Raw genomic sequence first — 20,283 nt, 5'->3', positions numbered from 1 at the left:
TCTAATTAAATAATACACACTTCATGATGCGCACACGTTAACATTAAACTACTAAATAGTAGAACTATCTCTCCCACGTAACAACAACTTAATAACTGAGAGAGTTGACCACTGTGAGCAGCGACTCCTCCTTCAGTGATGCATAGTGTGAGAGGGTCTCTATACATACAACACTACCATACCACCAGAGAGACAGACACACCTGACCCCATACATACAACACTACCATACCACCAGAGAGACAGACACACCTGACCCCATACATACAACACTACCATACCACCAGAGAGAGAGAGAGAGAGAGAGAGAGAGAGAGAGAAAACGCGACTGCCATCTCAGCACTCTCAGAGTCCAGAGAGAGGAAAGGAGAGGAGGAGCGGAAGACAACAAAAGTATGTGATAAAATGGAGGGCTGGAAGAAGGGGAGGTGTGGACCCTCAGGAGGAGTATGTTAGTGACTAACCAAGTCTAGACCCAGGCTGTATAAACCAACATTAACAAGAAATGTCGGCTTACAGTGATACAGAACAAGCATCATACAGTACTTGGAGATTTGGAGAAGAGAGTCAGAATTTTTATACATTAACGTATAATGTATTTTTGTAATATTTCCTACTATTAAAAATAAAACCTAAACTTGTCAGAATAAATCTCTGCTTCAAAACTATAATTTCACAATGACAAATAATGGACTGATGTTGTATGTAAAGTAATGTACTGTATTTTAAAGGAAAATGGATTGGATAGGAGAAGAGGAGAGTATGATAGAACAGTAGCGAAGGAGAGAGAGAAACTGAGGGGGACAGAGAGAACAGAAGAGAGAGGGGAACTGAGGGGGACAGAGAGAACAGAAGAGAGAGGAACTGAGGGTGACAGAGAGAACAGAAGAGAGAGAGGAACTGAGGGGGACAGAGAGAACAGAAGAGAGAGGAACTGAGGGGGACAGAGAGAACAGAAGAGAGAGGAACTGAGGGGGACAGAGAGAACAGAAGAGAGAGGAACTGAGGGGGACAGAGACAACAGAAGAGAGAGGAACTGAGGGGGACAGAGAGAACAGAAGAGAGAGGGGAACTGAGGGGGACAGAGATAACAGAAGAGAGAGGAACTGAGGGGGACAGAGAGAACAGAAGAGAGAGAGGAACTGAGGGGGACAGAGAGAACAGAAGAGAGAGGGGAACTGAGGGGGACAGAGAGAACAGAAGAGAGAGGAACTGAGGGTGACAGAGAGAACAGAAGAGAGAGAGGAACTGAGGGGGACAGAGAGAACAGAAGAGAGAGGAACTGAGGGGGACAGAGAGAACAGAAGAGAGAGGAACTGAGGGGGACAGAGAGAACAGAAGAGAGAGGAACTGAGGGGGACAGAGAGAACAGAAGAGAGAGGGGAACTGAGGGGGATAGAGAGAACAGAAGAGAGGGGGAACTGAGGGGGACAGAGAGAACAGAAGAGAGAGGGGAACTGAGGGGGACAGAGAGAACAGAAGAGAGAGGAACTGAGGGGGACAGAGAGAACAGAAGAGAGAGAGGAACTGAGGGTGACAGAGAGAACAGAAGAGAGAGGGGGACTGAGGGGGACAGAGAGAACAGAAGAGAGAGGAACTGAGGGGGACAGAGAGAACAGAAGAGAGAGGAACTGAGGGGGACAGAGAGAACAGAAGAGAGAGGGGAACTGAGGGGGATAGAGAGAACAGAAGAGAGGGGGAACTGAGGGGGACAGAGAGAACAGAAGAGAGAGGGGAACTGAGGGGGACAGAGAGAACAGAAGAGAGAGGAACTGAGGGGGACAGAGAGAACAGAAGAGAGAGAGGAACTGAGGGGGACAGAGAGAACAGAAGAGAGGGGAACTGAGGGGGACAGAGAGAACAGAAGAGAGAGGGGGACTGAGGGGGACAGAGAGAACAGAAGAGAGAGAGGAACTGAGGGGGGCAGAGAGAACAGAAGAGAGAGGGGAACTGAGGGGGACAGAGAGAACAGAAGAGAGGGGAACTGAGGGGGACAGAGAGAACAGAAGAGAGAGGGGGACTGAGGGGGACAGAGAGAACAGAAGAGAAAGGAACTGAGGGGGACAGAGAGAACAGAAGAGAGAGGAACTGAGGGGGATAGAGAGAACAGAAGAGAGAGGAACTGAGGGGGACAGAGAGAACAGAAGAGAGAGGAACTGAGGGGGACAGAGAGAACAGAAGAGAGAGGAACTGAGGGGGACAGAGAGAACAGAAGAGAGAGGAACTGAGGGGGACAGAGAGAACAGAAGAGAGAGGGGGACTGAGGGTGACAGAGAGAACAGAAGAAAGAGGAACTGAGGGGGACAGAGAGAACAGAAGAGAGGGGGAACTGAGGGGGACAGAGAGAACAGAAGAGAGGGAGAATGAGGGGGACAGAGAGAACAGAAGAGAGATAGGAACTGAGCGGGACAGAGAGAACAGAAGAGAGAGGAACTGAGGGGGCATCTGTGAAAAAACATTAACCTATAGGGTTCTAAATGAACCTATTTCACACTCCCGTCAGAAGTTGTAAGGATTACACACACACACACACACACACACACACACACACACACACACACACACACACACACACACACACACACACACACACACACACACACACACACACACACACGGATTAGCACACAGGACATTGAGCAAAATTACGCCAAGTACCTGTGTGTGTGTGTGTGTGTCCATGCCTTGCTGATGCTTAGTTACTCACTCAAGTGTTGCTGGTCCATCTGTGAATGGAAGGCCCGTGACTGTGCATGTGTGTGGGAGAGTATGTGCGTGTGTGTGATGGTGAAGCTGTGATTGATGAGACAGGTGCCATTCTTCCTAATGCAGAAGCAGGAGCCCTGAGGAGCACAAATACCACCACCACCAGCCTCCCCCTGTCCCTCCTCCCATCTGCCCCGAAACACCCAGAGGAAAGTAGTGACTCACCCAGAGGAAAGTAGTGACTCACCCAGAGGAAAGTAGTGACTCACCCAGAGGAAAGCAGTGACTCACCCAGAGGAAAGCAGTGACTCACCCAGAGGAAAGTAGTGACTCACCCAGAGGAAAGCAGTGACTCACCCAGAGGAAAGTAGTGACTCACCCAGAGGAAAGCAGTGACTCACCCAGAGGAAAGCAGTGACTCACCAAGAGGAAAACAGTGACTCACCCAGAGGAAAGCAGTGACTCACCCAGAGGAAAGCAGTGACTCACCCAGAGGAAAGCAGTGACTCACCCAGAGGAAAGCAGTGACTCACCCAGAGGAAAGCAGTGACTCACACAGAGGAAAGCAGTGACTCACCCAGAGGAAAGCAGTGTCTCACCCAGAGGAAAGCAGTGACTCACCCAGAGGAAAGCAGTGACTCACCCAGAGGAAAGCAGTGACTCACTGTTTACTTAATGCTGTGTCTGTTCTGTTCTGTTCTGTGTTTTTACAGAAAGGGTGTGTTATGGGTATAGTCAGGAGCAGGTGGGTAGTTCAGAATGTCTGTGTGGTGTTAGCATTAGTGTGTGTGTGTGTGTGTGTGTGTGTCGGGGGAAGGTGTGGTTTGGTGTGTGTTAGCGTTAGCGACAGGAGCTGTTAGCGGGTTGAGTGGCAGATGGACTGTCGGCTTTAGTACTGAACGTGTGGGTAGGTGACAGTACCGACTGCGGGAAGAAGAGAGGAGATGGGGGGAGAGTAGGAGATGGTGGGAGAGGAGGAGGAGAGGAGGAGATGAGGGGAGAGGAGGGGGTGAGGGGGAGAGGAGGAGAGGAGGAGATGGGGAGAGGAGGTAGAGAGGAGGTGATGGAGGGGGTGAGGAGGAGATGGGGAGAGGAGGAGATGTGGGAGAGGAGGGGGTGAGGAGGAGACGGGGAGAGGAGGAGATGGGGGAGAGAGGAAGATGGGGGAAAGGAGGGTGAGAGGAGGAGAGGAGGCATAGCCAGGTCGTTCAGGATTGACATTGAAATTGGACGTCTATCCTGAGGACCTCGGGAAATGCCTTTAAAAAAGTGAGCACTATTACCATCAAGCAGGCTTGGGTTTTGCTAGGGCGTTGTGAACGGGGTAATCCAATGACTCTGGATCAGAACGTTGTGTGTTTGGTCCTAGTCGTGGACACTGTCTTTTTAATTTTTAATTTTAACCCTGTCCCAAACCTTAACCATTTGGAATGAGTGCCTAAACTTAAAGCTTAACGTTGAAATTTGACACATACAGAGCAGTAAGAGCAAGAAAAACACTTTGAAATTTGACATTTGGAGCAATTTTGAAAGTTGACGTTTGTAGAATATGGATGAAAGTCTAATTTGGGACTGTGAGAGCTTGTTGAGGAGGCAATAGGGAGCAGGTGTGGGAGAGGAAGAGATGGGGGAGAGGAAGAGATGGGGAGAGGAAGGGGAAAGGAGGAGATGGGGAGAGGAGGAGGTGGGGAGAGGAGGAGATGGGGGAGAGGAAGGGGAAAGGAGGAGATGGGGAGAGGAGGAGATGGGGAGATGTGGAGAGGAGGAGAGGAGGAGATGGGGAGATGGGGAGATGGGGAGAGGAGGAGAGGAGGAGATGGGGAGAGGAGGAGATGGGGAGAGGAGGAGAGGAGGAGATGGGGAGAGGAGGAGATGGGGAGAGGAGGAGAGGGGGAGATGGGGAGAGGAGGAGAGGAGGAGATGGGGAGAGGAGGAGATGGGGAGAGGAGGAGATGGGGAGAGGAAGGGGAAAGGAGGAGATGGGGAGAGGAGGAGATGGGGAGAGGGGGGGGAAGGAGGAGATGGGGAGAGGAGGAGATGGGGAGAGGGGGGGAGAGGAGGAGATGGGGAGAGGATGGGGAGAGGAGGAGATGGGGTGAGGATGAGATTGGGAGACGAGCGGGAGAGGAGGAGATGGGGAGAGGAGGAGATGGGGAGAGGAGGGGGAGAGGAGGAGATGGGGAGAGGAGGAGATGGGGAGAGGAGGGGGAGAGGAGGAGATGGGGAGAGGAGGAGAGGATGGGGAGAGGAGGAGATGGGGAGAGGAGGGGAAGTTTTCTAAAGGAACGCATTCTAAACAGGTTTAAAATGAAGAACACAAACACTATTGCCTACCAACTGGGTTTCTGGGTTTCTTTTCACCTAAAACTACATTCGGCCTATAAACTGTGCTATAGTTTGCGCTGATGAGGGAATATTCCTGTTCTCAGGTATATATAATCTGACGCAGATTAAAACAAATCTCTAATCAGAGTAAAACATTCTCCAAAACAACACTACTTTGAGTCGATAAAACAGTCAAATAATGACATTCTAAAATTCTAAAATAACCAATAAAAAAATGAAATGTGTTGGTTACTGACAATACAACAAATATTTATCCAACCACTTAATTCAGAGTTGTTGTTGTTGTGATTAGGAAGTAGGAAGGACAAGGACTGATGAACTGGGAGAGTACTGGGGGCATGGGCGGGGAGCTCGACCATACCGACCATACCGCGTGTACACACAGCTCCCTAGAGCTCCCGGTGTGGTCAAGCACAGCTAAGTGACAACCACAACACATACACACACGTACATACACACATACACACACATACATACACACACATACACAACACATGTATACAACAACCTTACACCAGTTTATTTGTCTGTGTTTATGCCTGTATATCTGTTAGTCTGTCTGTCCACTCAGACATATTGGGCATGCAGATGCTCCATGCGATACGATCATCACAAATACAACTCAATAAAATAACAGTTGTGCAAAAAGTTGCATTTATAGCAGGAGAAATTAAATAAAATATGGGGAAAATCAAATGAATCAGCTGCGGGATGCAAATTAAATTAATTTAAATTGTTTTCTATTGCAACAGTAATTGATCATTTAGTAGGAAATGAAAAACATTTACTCAATAAATAAACTGCCTTTTAATAATAAAAAAAGACTACTTCCCTTTTCTTTTAGCGCTGTTTACTTGACTTAACTACTCTGGTTAAAATGTTTCCATCCTAAAAAAACACAATGTAAATCAATATATGCGTCATTCTAAGTATTTTGAAATAGGTTGCCGTTTGTACTTTCATTTTTGAACAAACCCCAAAAGATGCACAGTGTCCGTTTCAGACTACATTTGCTGTGGTATTGTATCATTACCAAACCAAAGTTTAAGAGGGGTAAAAAGCAATGGGAGAAGAGGGTCCTCACATCTAGTTCCAACTGAACGCAACGCTAAACTGGAGAGAGAGAGGGAGAGAACGAGGGAGACGGGGAGACGGGGAATAGGGGAACGATGCCGAACGGAGCGAAATGAGAGAGAGATGAGAGACAAATGAGAGAGAGATGAGAGAGAGATGAGAGATGAGAGAGAGATGAGAGAGAGATGAGAGAGAGATGAGAGAGTGATGGGGTCCTGCCATTCTCCCCCCCATCAGTCACACTTATGAAGCATGATGGTAGGATGAGAGAGAGATGGGAGAGAGATGGGAGAGAGATGAGAGAGAGATGAGAGAGAGATGAGAGAGAGATGAGAGAGAGATAAGAGAGAGATGGGGTTCTGTCATTCTCTCCCCATCAGTCACACACGTGAAGCATGATGGGAGGATGAGAGGAGGAAATATTTCACTGTCAGACAGGAGGCTGCATGGCTATTCATCCCCCCGCCACCTCTCTGTCTCTGCTGCAGGACAATGACAATTTAATCATTCCATACAAGACCACACCATGCAGAGGAGAGCAGAGAGCTCACACAAACGCACACACACACACAAAAACGTGTACACACACACACACACACACAAAAACGTGCACACACACACACACACACACACACACACACACACACACACACACACACACACACACACACACACACACACACACACACACACACACACACACACACACACACACACACACAGCTTCCTCCTCCCCTCTCTCCTGGCCAAACCAGCAGGCCGCCCTATTTGATAAGCATAACAGACCTAGCACTTAACAATCTTCCCCTAGCCCCCACACACACACACACACACACGTACGTACGTACGTACGCAGGCACGCACACACACACACACACCTTGTTTTTAGAGTTACTACGCTACCCCATCCACTCTCGCCGAAAAAAAGCACAAAACATGGAGATAACATGATAAATGATCAGCTGTCAGTTCACACTCTCTCTCTTTTTATAGAGGAGGATTCAAACAGAAGAAGGAGAAACAGGACGCGTGAATGACGGAGGAGGGGAATCCACAGGGGGAAGAGAGGGATGGAGAGAGGGAGAGATGGGGGATGAGTAGAGTGGAGGGGAATTGAATTGAAAGGTGGGAAGCGTCTCTCTCTATCTCTTTCTGGACGTCTAATTCGCTCAGCATCCAGCTTCTGTAGCGACAGCGACATGGGGTGTAATTGCTAATTGCGACGCATACCTCCGGAATGTTGAGGCGGTGTGTGTGTGTGTGGTGTCGTCCCTCCTAAAGCTCTTTCAACTCCTCATAAAAGCCAGCGCAACCCTCTCTCTCTCTCTCTACACACACACACACACACACACACACACACACACACACACACACACACACACACACACACACACACACACACACACACACACACACACACTTGATGGATTGAACATAAATAAAATAAATTGACAATCACATCATCAAGGCCTCCTCCTCCTCCTCCTCCTCCTCTTCCTCTTCCTCTTCCTCCTCTTCCTCCTTCTCCTCCTCCATCCTTTCATACTCAGCCCTCTAAGGCTTTCTGCTCGCATTAGTAGATGTGTGTGTGTGATTTTGTGGTACGTGCATATGCTTGTGTGTGTCTGTGTGTCACTGAGTGTGTGTCAATTGTTTTGATTGCATCTTATGTGTGTGTGTGTGTCACTGAGTGTGTGTCAATGTGTGTGATTGCATCTTACGTGTGTGTGTGTGCGCGTGCGTCCGGAGGAGCACTTATTGCCTCCCTGCCAAACAAAAGACTCCCCCCTCCCGTCTCTGAGGGGTGAATGGGTCTGCTCAGGAGGCTCTCTCTTTGAGCCACAGTTAATTACCCTTGGAATGCCTCACACGCTGCACAAGAGGGGCAGACACCGCCACCGTGTGTGTGCGCTAGCGCTCATGTGTGTGGAGACAATGGGACAGCCATCAGACAGCCGGGGCCACGCAGATGCATAAAAACACATCATACAACACCCGTACACACAGGGACGATACACGAGCACACACACACACACACACACACACACACACACACACACACACACACACACACACACACACACACACACACACACACACACACATTCAAACATACCGGTGAGAAAAAATATCCATGCCACATATTGAGGCAGCATATTGACGTGATTTGACAGATGAATTAAGTAAATTATTTTATAAGGAGATTAAAATGAATTTAATTTACGCAATATCCCTCGATTCCCCTGATCCCTCTCTCCAGTGCTTTCCTCTTTTCCGCACAGAGAATGTCAGAATGAGAGACGGAGAGGAAAAACCAAAAATCCTCGTACTTTTCCCCAGCCGGCCAGCCTGGCTGGTTGTATCAGAAAGTGGTGTGATGTATAGAAAAAGCAGGCTCTCTCGTGGACACAGACAGAGCTGTCCATTAGAAACCATTCATTTAGGAATGATATATCTGTTACAGTATTTTATTCTGATTTGTTTTATTCATTCTTAGAAATGTTCAGGTATGTTAAATACACTGCATTTATTCTACAGAATTGAAAAGCATAAATTGCGCCATCAAATTTCTTAGAATGTATATTATTTAAATGTCCCACATTTTAAATCTGCACAATTTTAAATTTCATATCACTGTCCTATATCTACAAAACTGCAGAGCAAGACGCACTGTGTGCTCTGTCTCACTAAGTGTATTTAGAAATGAATGCAAAAAAAATGAAATGTCATGTCATGAGTCTACAATGAAAACCATATTCTGACATTGAAAATCATATATTTTAGTGCATTGAGTCCACAAACAAGACACCGCATAAATACGATTTGTATTCAAATGTAAATTGTAGTTCAAATGTAATTTAAAAAAAATCACATAGCACCATTATTTATCTGGAAAATATACAATAATATCTAATAACTACAAACCACAACATCCACCTTCACAGCTTAAAACAATCAGCCCAAGCCATTAAAACACTTCTCTATTCTTTCAATAGAAAACCTGTCCTGCAAATCTGCATTCAACATCCTCTTGACCTCTACGATTAACCAGAAAAAACAAACACACTAAATAAATTGAACTAAAAGGAGAAAAACCCTTAATGATATGCAAATTAAATGTATGTTCAGGCATGAAAGGAATACAATTATGATAATCAGCAAAACGGCACTTGTTATTATTATTATCAATATTTGTATTATTATCATTATCCTTAATATATCAATTAGAATCCCACTCATCAACTTCTATGTAGAAGATGAGCGGGGAGTGAGTGGGGAGAGAGGTGCGTGAGGACTATGAGTATATCCTGGTTATAGCTGGTAGCGAGGGAGGGATTCAGACAGTGTGTTTCTCTATGAGCAGCGACTCTAACCCCGGATCACTAAGGACACTGAGACAGAGGAAAACCCAGGCTAAAGCCCATCACTATAGACAGGGGAAAACCCAGGCTAAAGCCCATCACTATAGACAGGGGAAAACCCAGGCTAAAACCCATCACTATAGACAGGGGAAAACCCAGGCTAAAACCCATCACTATAGACAGGGGAAAACCCAGGCTAAAGCCCATCACTATAGACAGGGGAAAACCCAGGCTAAAACCCATCACTATAGACAGGGGAAAACCCAGGCTAAAAGCCATCACTATGGACAGGGGAAAACCCAGGCTAAAAGCCATCACTATGGACAGGGGAAAACCCAGGCTAAAACCCATCACTATAGACAGGGGAAAACCCAGGATAAAAGCCATCACTATAGACAGGGGAAAACCCAGGCTAAAAGCCATCACTATGGACAGGGGAAAACCCAGGCTAAAAGCCATCACTATGGGACCAGATTAAAATTGTATTTAACTAGGCAAGTCAGTCAAGAGCAAATTCTTATTTACAATGACGGCCTACACCAGCCAAACCTGGACGACGCTGGGCCAATTGTGCGCCACCCTATGGGACTCCCAATCACGGCTGGTTGTAAAACAGCCTGGATTCGAACCAGGGTGTCTGTAGTGACACCTCTAGCACTGAGATGCAGTGCCTTAGACCGCTGCGCCACTCGGGAGACCCAAAAGACAGTCTCCTGAATCTGTCTCCTTACAGACTATATGTCCCAAACACTTTCTCAGCTCCTCTCGCTATATCTCAGTCACACCAAAGCAATGAATTCACAAACTCTCCGAAGAAAAATGCTCACATACACCAAATGCTCTAGTAATAATTACATTTCTGGTCTTATCTGTCTCATTCAGAAAGAAAGAATTTGGGATATTCACTAAATGTTTCAGAAGAGAAGTGTATCTAAAGCTATGATTTAGCACCCACCCTGTCCACTAGACAAAACACACACTGTCCAAACACACATGACAAAACACACACTGTCCAAACACACATGACAAAACACACACTGTCCAAACACACATGACAAAACACACACTGTCCAAACACAGATGACAAAACACACACTGTCCAAACACGCACTGTCCAAACACACACTGTCGACATGACAAAACACACACTATCCAAACACACACATACACAGAAAGTCAGCAGGCATACAGGAAGTGGTTGGGTTGTGTACATTGACATGAATAAAATCTTTAATTCTATCTATGTAGATTACCAATCTAGCCTTTCTTTCTCTCTACTTAAGGTACCTCCAGTCTCTGTGTGAGTGTGTAGTCTACAAGTCCAGGGCAGGGGTTAAGAGTGCCGTGGCTTCCTTTAGAAAGTCAACTTGTCCAGCTATCCTCTCTTCTCTTCACTCTATCGATCTATTGGTTCCTTGGTATTCCATTCACTTGTATTCTATTATTTAACTTAAGGCCAAGTGGTATGAAACAGAGTGAGGAGTGTGCGAGTGTCCAAAACCAGGACTTCTATTTGATTTAGATATTATTAAATATGACGTTTTAGGCCATTCTGCCTCCTGGAACTCCTTAAATGTATTTGTTTAATAATACAACAGAACCCCTTCGATCTTTATTAGAGGACGTGCTGGTGTTGGTCAGTGCTGGGTGTTGTGTCTATAGACAGAAAGGTATGGATGTCCCTGATTCTGTATTTACGTAAAACACTCCACACACACACACACACACACACACACACACACACACACACACACACACACACACACACACACACACACACACACACACACACACACACACACACACACACACACACACACACTGTGCAGCGCAGTGTGCTGTGTTGTCTCTAATGCCGCGGCAGGCCCACACGCCGTGATGGCTGTCTGAAATTCAAGCTCTCCTGGCATTTAACAGCACTTTCTCCCCCTCTTCCTCCTCTCCCCTTCTCCTCCAGCCGCTTCTGTCCTCTCCTCACCTCCGTTACCCCTCTCTCTCTAGCTCTGGCCGTCCCGCTCCCCCTTTCACTCTGCTGGCTGGCTGACAGACAGCCCTCACGCACGCTGACCCTGCCTAATAAACTAAGACTGAAACATGCCAGACTGACCACACACACACACACACACACATTTATAAAGTAAGGCATTATGGCTCTCTGTACCAGGACATACCTGTCAGAGTGTGTGTCCTACTCAGGTAGAGAAGCAGAAATCCGGCTCCTCACGCTGAGTGAGAGCTCCTCTCTGCACCGCAGCCGAGCACCCGTAGACAGACACACACTCACTGTTACACACACACACACACACACACACACACACACACACACACACACACACACACACGCACACACACACACACACACACACACACACACACACACACACACACACACACACACACACACACACACACGCACACACAAAGACACACAAACACACACACACTACCTGAAAGTGTAAACAACCTTGACATGCTACCGGCCACCTCCGCAGCATAGTACCAAACAAAATAATACACACTCACACACTCTTAGTCTGATGAACACGTACCCACACAGGCAGACACACAATCAAAGGCATTCACAATGACAAGAGGGAAAAACATCAATAGTAAAAAGGTCAAATTTACCTACTCTTGTTGTTCAGAGTGTAGAGAGTAACACTCGGGCAGGGGAAGTTCTACAGAATCCATCTGCACACTGCCACCATAATGTGAGCAACCCTCCTCTATGAATCAAAGTTTTTTTCTGCTATCCTCCTCCTCTCCTCTCCTGTCCTCCTCCCTTTCTTCTCTCTCTCTCCTCTCTCGCTCCGTTCCTGTCAGAGTACTGCAATCAGCCACAGTGGTCCTCCGTGTGACAAGCCTATAGGCACAGCAGCCAGCAGGTTGGGACCAAAAGCTCCAGCACTCTTCTAATCAAGGACTTAAAGCCACAATTGGAGCTCATGAATAATGAAGCAAGGCTTTGCATATGTAGTCCCTCTGGCCCATCCGGGCTGCTCATTGGTGGACGGGCGGCCAATGAGAAAGATGCAGGCTCGGTCTTCGCTCACGGAGAGAGAGAGAGAGAGAGAGAGAGAGAAAGAGAGAGAGAGAGAGAGAGAGGGGAGCCGAGCAGGTGGAGAGGAAGGGCAGACACAAAGAGAGAGAGACAGAGGGAGTAAGACAGGGGGCAGATGAATAACGAGAGTGAGCGGTGAAGAGAGAGAGAGAGAGAGAGGTGAGGAGAGGGGGATTTAAAGAAACAGCGCATTCTAATTCTCTATATTATCTCTCTCTGTCTCTCAGGGTAGTTGTTATCAGTTATTTCTGTTGAGTGGAGAGATAAAGTCTTTCAGGCCGGGGTAATACCAAACGGGTAATACCAAACGTTGTGAATGAAGCCTGCATACAAATACACTGTTCCATCTGTTTATTGGCATGTCTGTCATTCTCTCAGTCCCTTTCTTTCTTTCTCTTCCTTTTCTCGCTCTGTCTGTCTCTATTGCTCTGTAATTCTCTGCCCGTCTGTCTGTAAGTGAGAAGATTAGTAAAATGAAGTAATCTCTCTGACCGTAATGTGTTTAAACAGGCCGCTTACACACGCTCTGGTTTGTGAATATGTGTCCTGTGTAGGCCAGAGCGAGAAGAGAGAGATTTTAAAAAAATAAAGAGATGAAATGAGAAAGGGTAAAATGATTGGCTAAGTAAACATGAACAATAAAGTTACAATACAAAACATCCAAGCTTGGCCTCACACAAGCAATAGGTGAAACACTGACATGTTACATCACTTAGTTTGATAATGTAATAGAATATCAGTGTCTTTCACACTATCCAAAAGGAAATTAAATAAAAAAGAGGCAAATATTGGACAACTCTATAACCACTCAGCAGTAAAATAGGGATTAGTTTTCCCAGGCACAGATTCCAGACTGTCTTTGTTGTGGAATGATTGAGGAATGATTGGGGCATGTTTTCACGGAACTGGCTGTGTCCAGGTTGTTTTCCGTGCGTGTGTCAGCGGCTCCCCGCCTTCCCAACCCCAGCGGGACGACGCAATTCCCACTGCTAAGAAAATTCAGGAGCGCTGCCGTTCCGCTTAGGAATAGTCTCCAACTGTCTCCGTGCTCCACACACACATGCGCGCACACACACACACACACACACACACACACACACACACACACACACACACACACACACACACACACACACACACACACACACACACACACACACACACACACACACACACACACACACACACACACACCCAGGAGGTGGAACCCTATTTCCTACAACACATCTTCCTCTGTCGTTGTATTAGTTCTCTCCAGTTCAGTCTTATAGGCTCCCACCCTGAATAGAGTGCATGTGGGGAACAGAGAGAATGAGAGGATGAGGGAGCAGAGGGTGGAAAGGAGGGATGAGGTGTGTGTGTGTGTGTGTGTGTGTGTGTGTGTGTGTGTGTGTGTGTGTGTGTGTGTGTGTGTGTGTGTGTGTGTGTGTGTGTGTGTGTGTGTGTGTGTGTGTGTGTGTGTATGTGTGTGTGAACAGAGACACATACTGAACAAAAAGTCTGTTAGGTATATCGCCTCCTATATTAACACCTTCAAATGAAAGATAAATACTATATTTCAAAGTATCCAGCCAATAGATGTGGTATAAAATCAACACATCGCTGCTCTGTTTTGTCACTGTGTTAACTGATCCTTAGTAAAGAGCAGCTATAGCTGCCCGAGCTAACTAGGGCCACATAGGTGGGCCATCCAGTCTTCAATGAATTAAAACATGATCATATGAAGAAATCATCATGGGGTGTGAGTTACGAGGGCTAGGAGCCAGCTACGACACTGCACATACACATACGCACAAATGCAGACACATAGGCAGAAACAGGCACACACATGCCTGGACGCACACATATAAGCGCACACACAAATACACTCACACGTCTGGCCAGGCATACCTCTGTTATGATGTATCCTTCAGTCTATATGCATTGACAAAGATGAGTTGGAATCAACGCAGCCTTCTGTAAACAAATACTTTAGCAGTCTCTCTCTCTCTCTCTCTCTCTCTCTCTCTCTCTCTCTCTCTCTCTCTCTCTCTCTCTCTCTCTCTCTCTCTCTCTCTCTCTCTCTCTCTCTCTCTCTCTCTCTCTCTCTCTCTCTCTCTCTCTCTCTCTCTCTCTCTCTCTCTTTCTTTCTTTCTCAGCTTACCTGCAGCAACATACAAAAACAGGAAGATAAAACCCTTAAAAATACATTGTTCATACTAACACACAAAACATTAACAACATCTCCCCCCTATTGCCCTCAGAACAGCCTCAATTCGTCAGGACATGGACTCTACAAGGCGTCGAAAGCGTTCCACAGGAATGTCGGCCCATGTTGACTCCAATGCTTCCCACAGTTGTGTCAAGTTGACTGGATGTCCTTTGGGTGGTGGACCATTCTTGATACACTCTGGAAACTGTTGAGAATTAAAAATCCTGACCCAAACCGGTGAGCCTGGCACCTACTACCATACCCCGTTCAAAGGTACTTCCATCTTTTTTCTTGCTCATTGAACCTCTGAATGACACACATACACAATCCATGTGTCAATTTTCTCAAGGCTTAAAAATCCTTCTTTAACCTGTCTCCTCCCCTTCAACTACACTGATTGAAGTGGATTTAACAGGTGACATCAATGACAGATCATAGTTTTCACCTGGATTCACCTGGTCAGTCTATGTCAAGGAAAGAGCAGGTGTTCATGATGTTTTATGCACTCAGTGTGAGTCAGTGTGTATCAGTGTGAGTCAGTGTGTATCAGTGTGTATCAGTGTGAGTCAGTGTGAGTCAGTGTGAGTCAGTGTGTATCAGTGTGTATCAGTGTGAGTCAGTGTGTATCAGTGTGTGTCAGTGTGTGTCAGTGTGTGTCAGTGTGTGTCAGTGTGTATCAGTGTGTATCAGTGTGTATCAGTGTGTATCAGTGTGTGTCAGTGTGTATCAGTGTGTGTCAGTGTGTGTCAGTGTGTGTCAGTGTGTATCAGTGTGTGTCAGTGTGTGTCCACACTCATACACACGGTTTCTTTTTTACTAAAATGAGTTTCAGACAAATCACATCTGTGTACACCAACCTGCTGCTGAACAAGGCTAAGGCCAAACACACCACATCCTTACCGCTGATACACACCACATCCTTACTGCTGACACACACCACATCCTTACCGCTGATACACACCACATCCTTACTGCTGACACACACCACATCCTTACCGCTGATACACACCACATCCTTACTGCTGATACACACCACATCCTTACCGCTGATACACACCACATCCTTACCGCTGATACACACCACATCCTTACTGCTGACACACACCACATCCTTACCGCTGATACACACCACATCCTTACTGCTGACACACACCACATCCTTACTGCTGACACACACCACATCCTTACCGCTGATACACACCACATCCTTACTGCTGACACACACCACATCCTTACTGCTGACACACACCACATCCTTACTGCTGACACACACCACATCCTTACCGCTGATACACACCACATCCTTACCGCTGACACACACCACATCCTTACCGCTGATACACACCACATCCTTACTGCTGACACACACCACATCCTTACTGCTGACACACACCACATCCTTACTGCTGACACACACCACATCCTTACCGCTGATACACACCACATCCTTACTGCTGATACACACCACATCCTTACCGCTGATACACACCACATCCTTACTGCTGACACACACCACATCCTTACTGCTGACACACACCACATCCTTACCGCTGATACACACCACATCCTTACCGCTGATACACACCACATCCTTACTGCTGATACACACCACATCCTTACCGCTGATAATAACCATCACTGGATTCAACTGTTAAAACCAAAATATAAACGTTGATATGGTAACGTAATAACATGCCTTTCTAAATTATAGCTCAATGACATAGAAAGACATACAAATGTTAAAATGGACATAGATTATTTACAAATTCTTCCCAAACTAAACTAACAAATATCACTATTTAGGAAAAGCTACATCTTCATAATTTATTCATTTCAATTTTTTTATTTTTTTTTAAGGAATACAGACATTAAATCTCTGCAGCAGCAAAGCTGAGTCTTGATTAAAAAGATACCAAAGAAAGGTTTCAAAGCAGAGCGGTGTGTGTGTGTGTGAAAGCAGAGCGGTGTGTGTGTGTGTGAAAGCAGAGCGTTGTGAGTGTGTGAAAGCAGAGCGTTGTGAGTGTGTGTGAAAGCAGAGCGTTGTGAGTGTGTGAAAGCAGAGCGGTGTGTGTGTGTGTGAAAGCAGAGCGGTGTGTGTGTGTGAAAGCAGAGCGTTGTGAGTGTGTGAAAGCAGAGCGTTGTGAGTGTGTGAAAGCAGAGCGTTGTGAGTGTGTGTGAAAGCAGAGCGTTGTGAGTGTGTGAAAGCAGAGCGGTGTGTGTGTGTGTGAAAGCAGAGCGGTGTGTGTGTGTGAAAGCAGAGCGTTGTGAGTGTGTGAAAGCAGAGCGTTGTGTGTGTGTGTGAAAGCAGAGCGTTGTGAGTGTGTGAAAGCAGAGCGTTGTGTGAGTGTGTGAAAGCAGAGCGTTGTGAGTGTGTGAAAGCAGAGCGTTGTGTGAGTGTGTGAAAGCAGAGCGTTGTGAGTGTGTGAAAGCAGAGCGTTGTGAGTGTGTGAAAGCAGAGCGTTGTGTGTGTGTGTGAAAGCAGAGCGTTGTGAGTGTGTGAAAGCAGAGCGTTGTGAGTGTGTGTGAAAGCAGAGCGTTGTGTGTGTATGAAAGCAGAGCGTTGTGTGTGTGTGTGAAAGCAGAGCGTTGTGAGTGTGTGAAAGCAGAGCGTTGTGAGTGTGTGAAAGCAGAGCGTTGTGAGTGTGTGAAAGCAGAGCGTTGTGTGTGTGTGTGAAAGCAGAGCGTTGTGTGTGTGTGTGAAAGCAGAGCGTTGTGTGTGTGTGTGAAAGCAGAGCGTTGTGTGTGTGTGAAAGCAGAGCGTTGTGTGTGTGTGTGTGAAAGCAGTGTTGTGTGTGTGTGTGTGAAAGCAGAGCGTTGTGTGTGTGTGTGAAAGCAGAGCGTTGTGTGTGTGAAAGCAGAGCGTTGTGTGCGTGTGAAAGCAGAGCGTTGTGAGTGTGTGAAAGCAGAGCGTTGTGAGTGTGTGAAAGCAGAGCGTTGTGAGTGTGTGAAAGCAGAGCGTTGTGTGTGTGTGTGAAAGCAGAGCGTTGTGTGAGTGTGTGAAAGCAGAGCGTTGTGTGAGTGTGTGAAAGCAGAGCGTTGTGAGTGTGAAAGCAGAGCGTTGTGAGTGTGTGAAAGCAGAGCGTTGTGTGTGTGTGTGAAAGCAGAGCGTTGTGTGAGTGTGTGAAAGCAGAGCGTTGTGAGTGTGTGAAAGCAGAGCGTTGTGTGTGTGTGAAAGCAGAGCGTTGTGTGTGTGTGAAAGCAGAGCGTTGTGTGTGTGTGAAAGCAGAGCGTTGTGAGTGTGTGAAAGCAGAGCGTTGTGTGAGTGTGTGAAAGCAGAGCGTTGTGTGAGTGTGTGAAAGCAGAGCGTTGTGTGTGTGTGAAAGCAGAGCGTTGTGAGTGTGTGTGAAAGCAGAGCGTTGTGTGTGTGTGTGAAAGCAGAGCGTTGTGTGTGTGTGAAAGGAGAGCGTTGTGTGTGAAAGCAGAGCGTTGTGAGTGTGTGAAAGCAGAGCGTTGTGAGTGTATGAAAGGAGAGCGTTGTGTGTGAAAGCAGAGCGTTGTGAGTGTGTGTGAAAGCAGAGCGTTGTGTGTGTGTGAAAGCAGAGCGTTGTGTGTGTGAAAGCAGAGCGTTGTGTGTGTGTGAAAGCAGAGCGTTGTGTGTGTGTGTGTGAAAGCAGAGCGCTGTGTGTGTGTGTGTGAAAGCAGAGCGTTGTGTGTGTGTGAAAGCAGAGCGTTGTGTGTGTGTGTGAAAGCAGAGCGTTGTGTGTGTGAAAGCAGAGCGTTGTGTGTGTGTGTGAAAGCAGAGCGTTGTGTGTGTGTGAAAGCAGAGCGTTGTGTGTGTGTGAAAGCAGAGCGTTGTGTGTGTGTGTGAAAGCAGAGCGTTGTGTGTGTGTGAAAGCAGAGCGTTGTGTGTGTGTGAAAGCAGAGCGTTGTGTGTGTGTGAAAGCAGAGCGTTGTGTGTGTGTGAAAGCAGAGCGTTGTGTGTGTGTGTGAAAGCAGAGCGTTGTGTGTGTGTGTGAAAGCAGAGTGTTGTGTGTGTGAAAGCAGAGCGTTGTGTGTGTGAAAGCAGAGCGTTGTGTGTGTGTGTGTGTGAAAGCAGAGCGTTGTGTGTGTGTGTGTGTGAAAGCAGAGCGTTGTGTGTGTGTGAAAGCAGAGCGTTGTGTGTGTGTGTGAAAGCAGAGCGTTGTGTGTGTGTGAAAGCAGAGCGTTGTGTGTGTGAAAGCAGAGCGTTGTGTGTGTGAAAGCACAGCGTTGTGTGTGTATGAAAGCAGAGCGTTGTGTGTGTGAAAGCAGAGTGTTGTGTGTGTGTGAAAGCAGAGCGTTGTGTGTGTGTGTGAAAGCAGAGCGTTGTGTGTGTGTGTGAAAGCAGAGCGTTGTGTGTGTGTGTGAAAGCAGAGCGTTGTGTGTGTATGAAAGCAGAGCGTTGTGTGTGTGAAAGCAGAGCGTTGTGTGTGTGTGTGTGAAAGCAGAGCGTTGTGTGTGTGTGTGAAAGCAGAGCGTTGTGTGTGTGTGTGAAAGCAGAGCGTTGTGTGTGTATGAAAGCAGAGCGTTGTGTGTGTGTGAAAGCAGAGCGTTGTGTGTGTGTGTGTCGGGGCCATTCGAAATGGATTTTAATTGCTGTGTCTGTAATGTAAATGGGTCTTCTACATGTTAGCGATGCCGCGGCACAGCTAGACTAGAGACAGACAACACACCTGTGTTCAGTCAAATTCCACAGGACAAACACACACACACTTACACACACGCACACACACGCTTATCAAACACACAGATACCACTAAGTTTAAATGCATTTAGAAGCACCGATACACACACAATGTCCTCCTGCTACTTTGCACTGTTCTCTCTGTCTAATGTTATAGAGAAACGAACAACATATGTCAAGTAGAATTCCATTTGGTGTATTACGTTTGTAGCCATAGGCAGACCTGACTCTCAAGAGAAGACACTGCCCACAAAATGAGGTGGAAACTGAGCTGCACTTCCTAACCAAATGTATGACCATATTAGAGACACATATTCCGCTCAGATTACACAGACCCACAAAGAATCCAAAAACATATCCAATTTTGATAAACTCCTATATATATTAGGTGAAATACCACAGTGTGCCATCACAGCAGCAGGATGTGTGACCTGTTGCCACAAGAAAAGGTCAGCCAGTGAAGAACAAACACATTGTAAATACAACCCATGTTTAAGTTGATTTATTTTCCCTTTTGTACTTTAACTATTTGCACATCATTACAACACTAGTTTACATACACCTTAGCCAAATACATTTAAACTCAGTTTTTCACAATTCCTGACATTTAATCTTAGTAAAACTTCCCTGTCTTAGGTCAGTTAGGATCACCACTTTATTTTAAGAATGTGAAATGTCTGAATAATAATAGAGAGAATGATTTATTTCAGCTTTTATTTATTTTCCATTTTGTACTTTAATTATTTGCACATCATTACAACACTGTATATAGACATAATATGACATTTGAAATATCTCTATTCCTTTGGAACTTTTGTAAGTTTAATGTTTACTGTAACAAAACCAAAAAATTATTTCGCTTTTGTTTATCTATTTCGCTTGCTTTGGCCTTGTTTCCCATT

General features: G+C 46.3%; 1 protein-coding gene across 4 annotated transcripts in view; it reads right to left on the bottom strand.

Moving 5' to 3' along the window:
• The window catches only part of LOC106570958 (estrogen-related receptor gamma), a 263,515-nt gene that overhangs the window by 126,234 nt on the left and 116,998 nt on the right, over positions 1 to 20,283 (bottom strand). The window contains exon 1 of one of the 4 annotated variants that reach the window (XM_014143663.2): positions 12,120 to 12,515. The exons of 1 other annotated variant lie outside the window; for it this stretch is intronic. In XM_014143663.2, coding sequence (XP_013999138.1) covers positions 12,120 to 12,178 — 59 coding nt within the window. In that variant the 5' untranslated portion in view covers positions 12,179 to 12,515. Of the gene's footprint in view, positions 1 to 12,115; positions 12,516 to 20,283 lie in introns of those variants that run through there. 2 more of the 4 variants (XM_014143597.2, XM_014143813.2) reach the window with 2 other exon arrangements.

Source organism: Salmo salar, chromosome ssa01 (assembly GCF_905237065.1).
Source record: "Salmo salar chromosome ssa01, Ssal_v3.1, whole genome shotgun sequence".
NCBI lineage: Eukaryota > Metazoa > Chordata > Actinopteri > Salmoniformes > Salmonidae > Salmo > Salmo salar.
This window is presented reverse-complemented; position numbering and strand designations above follow the sequence as displayed.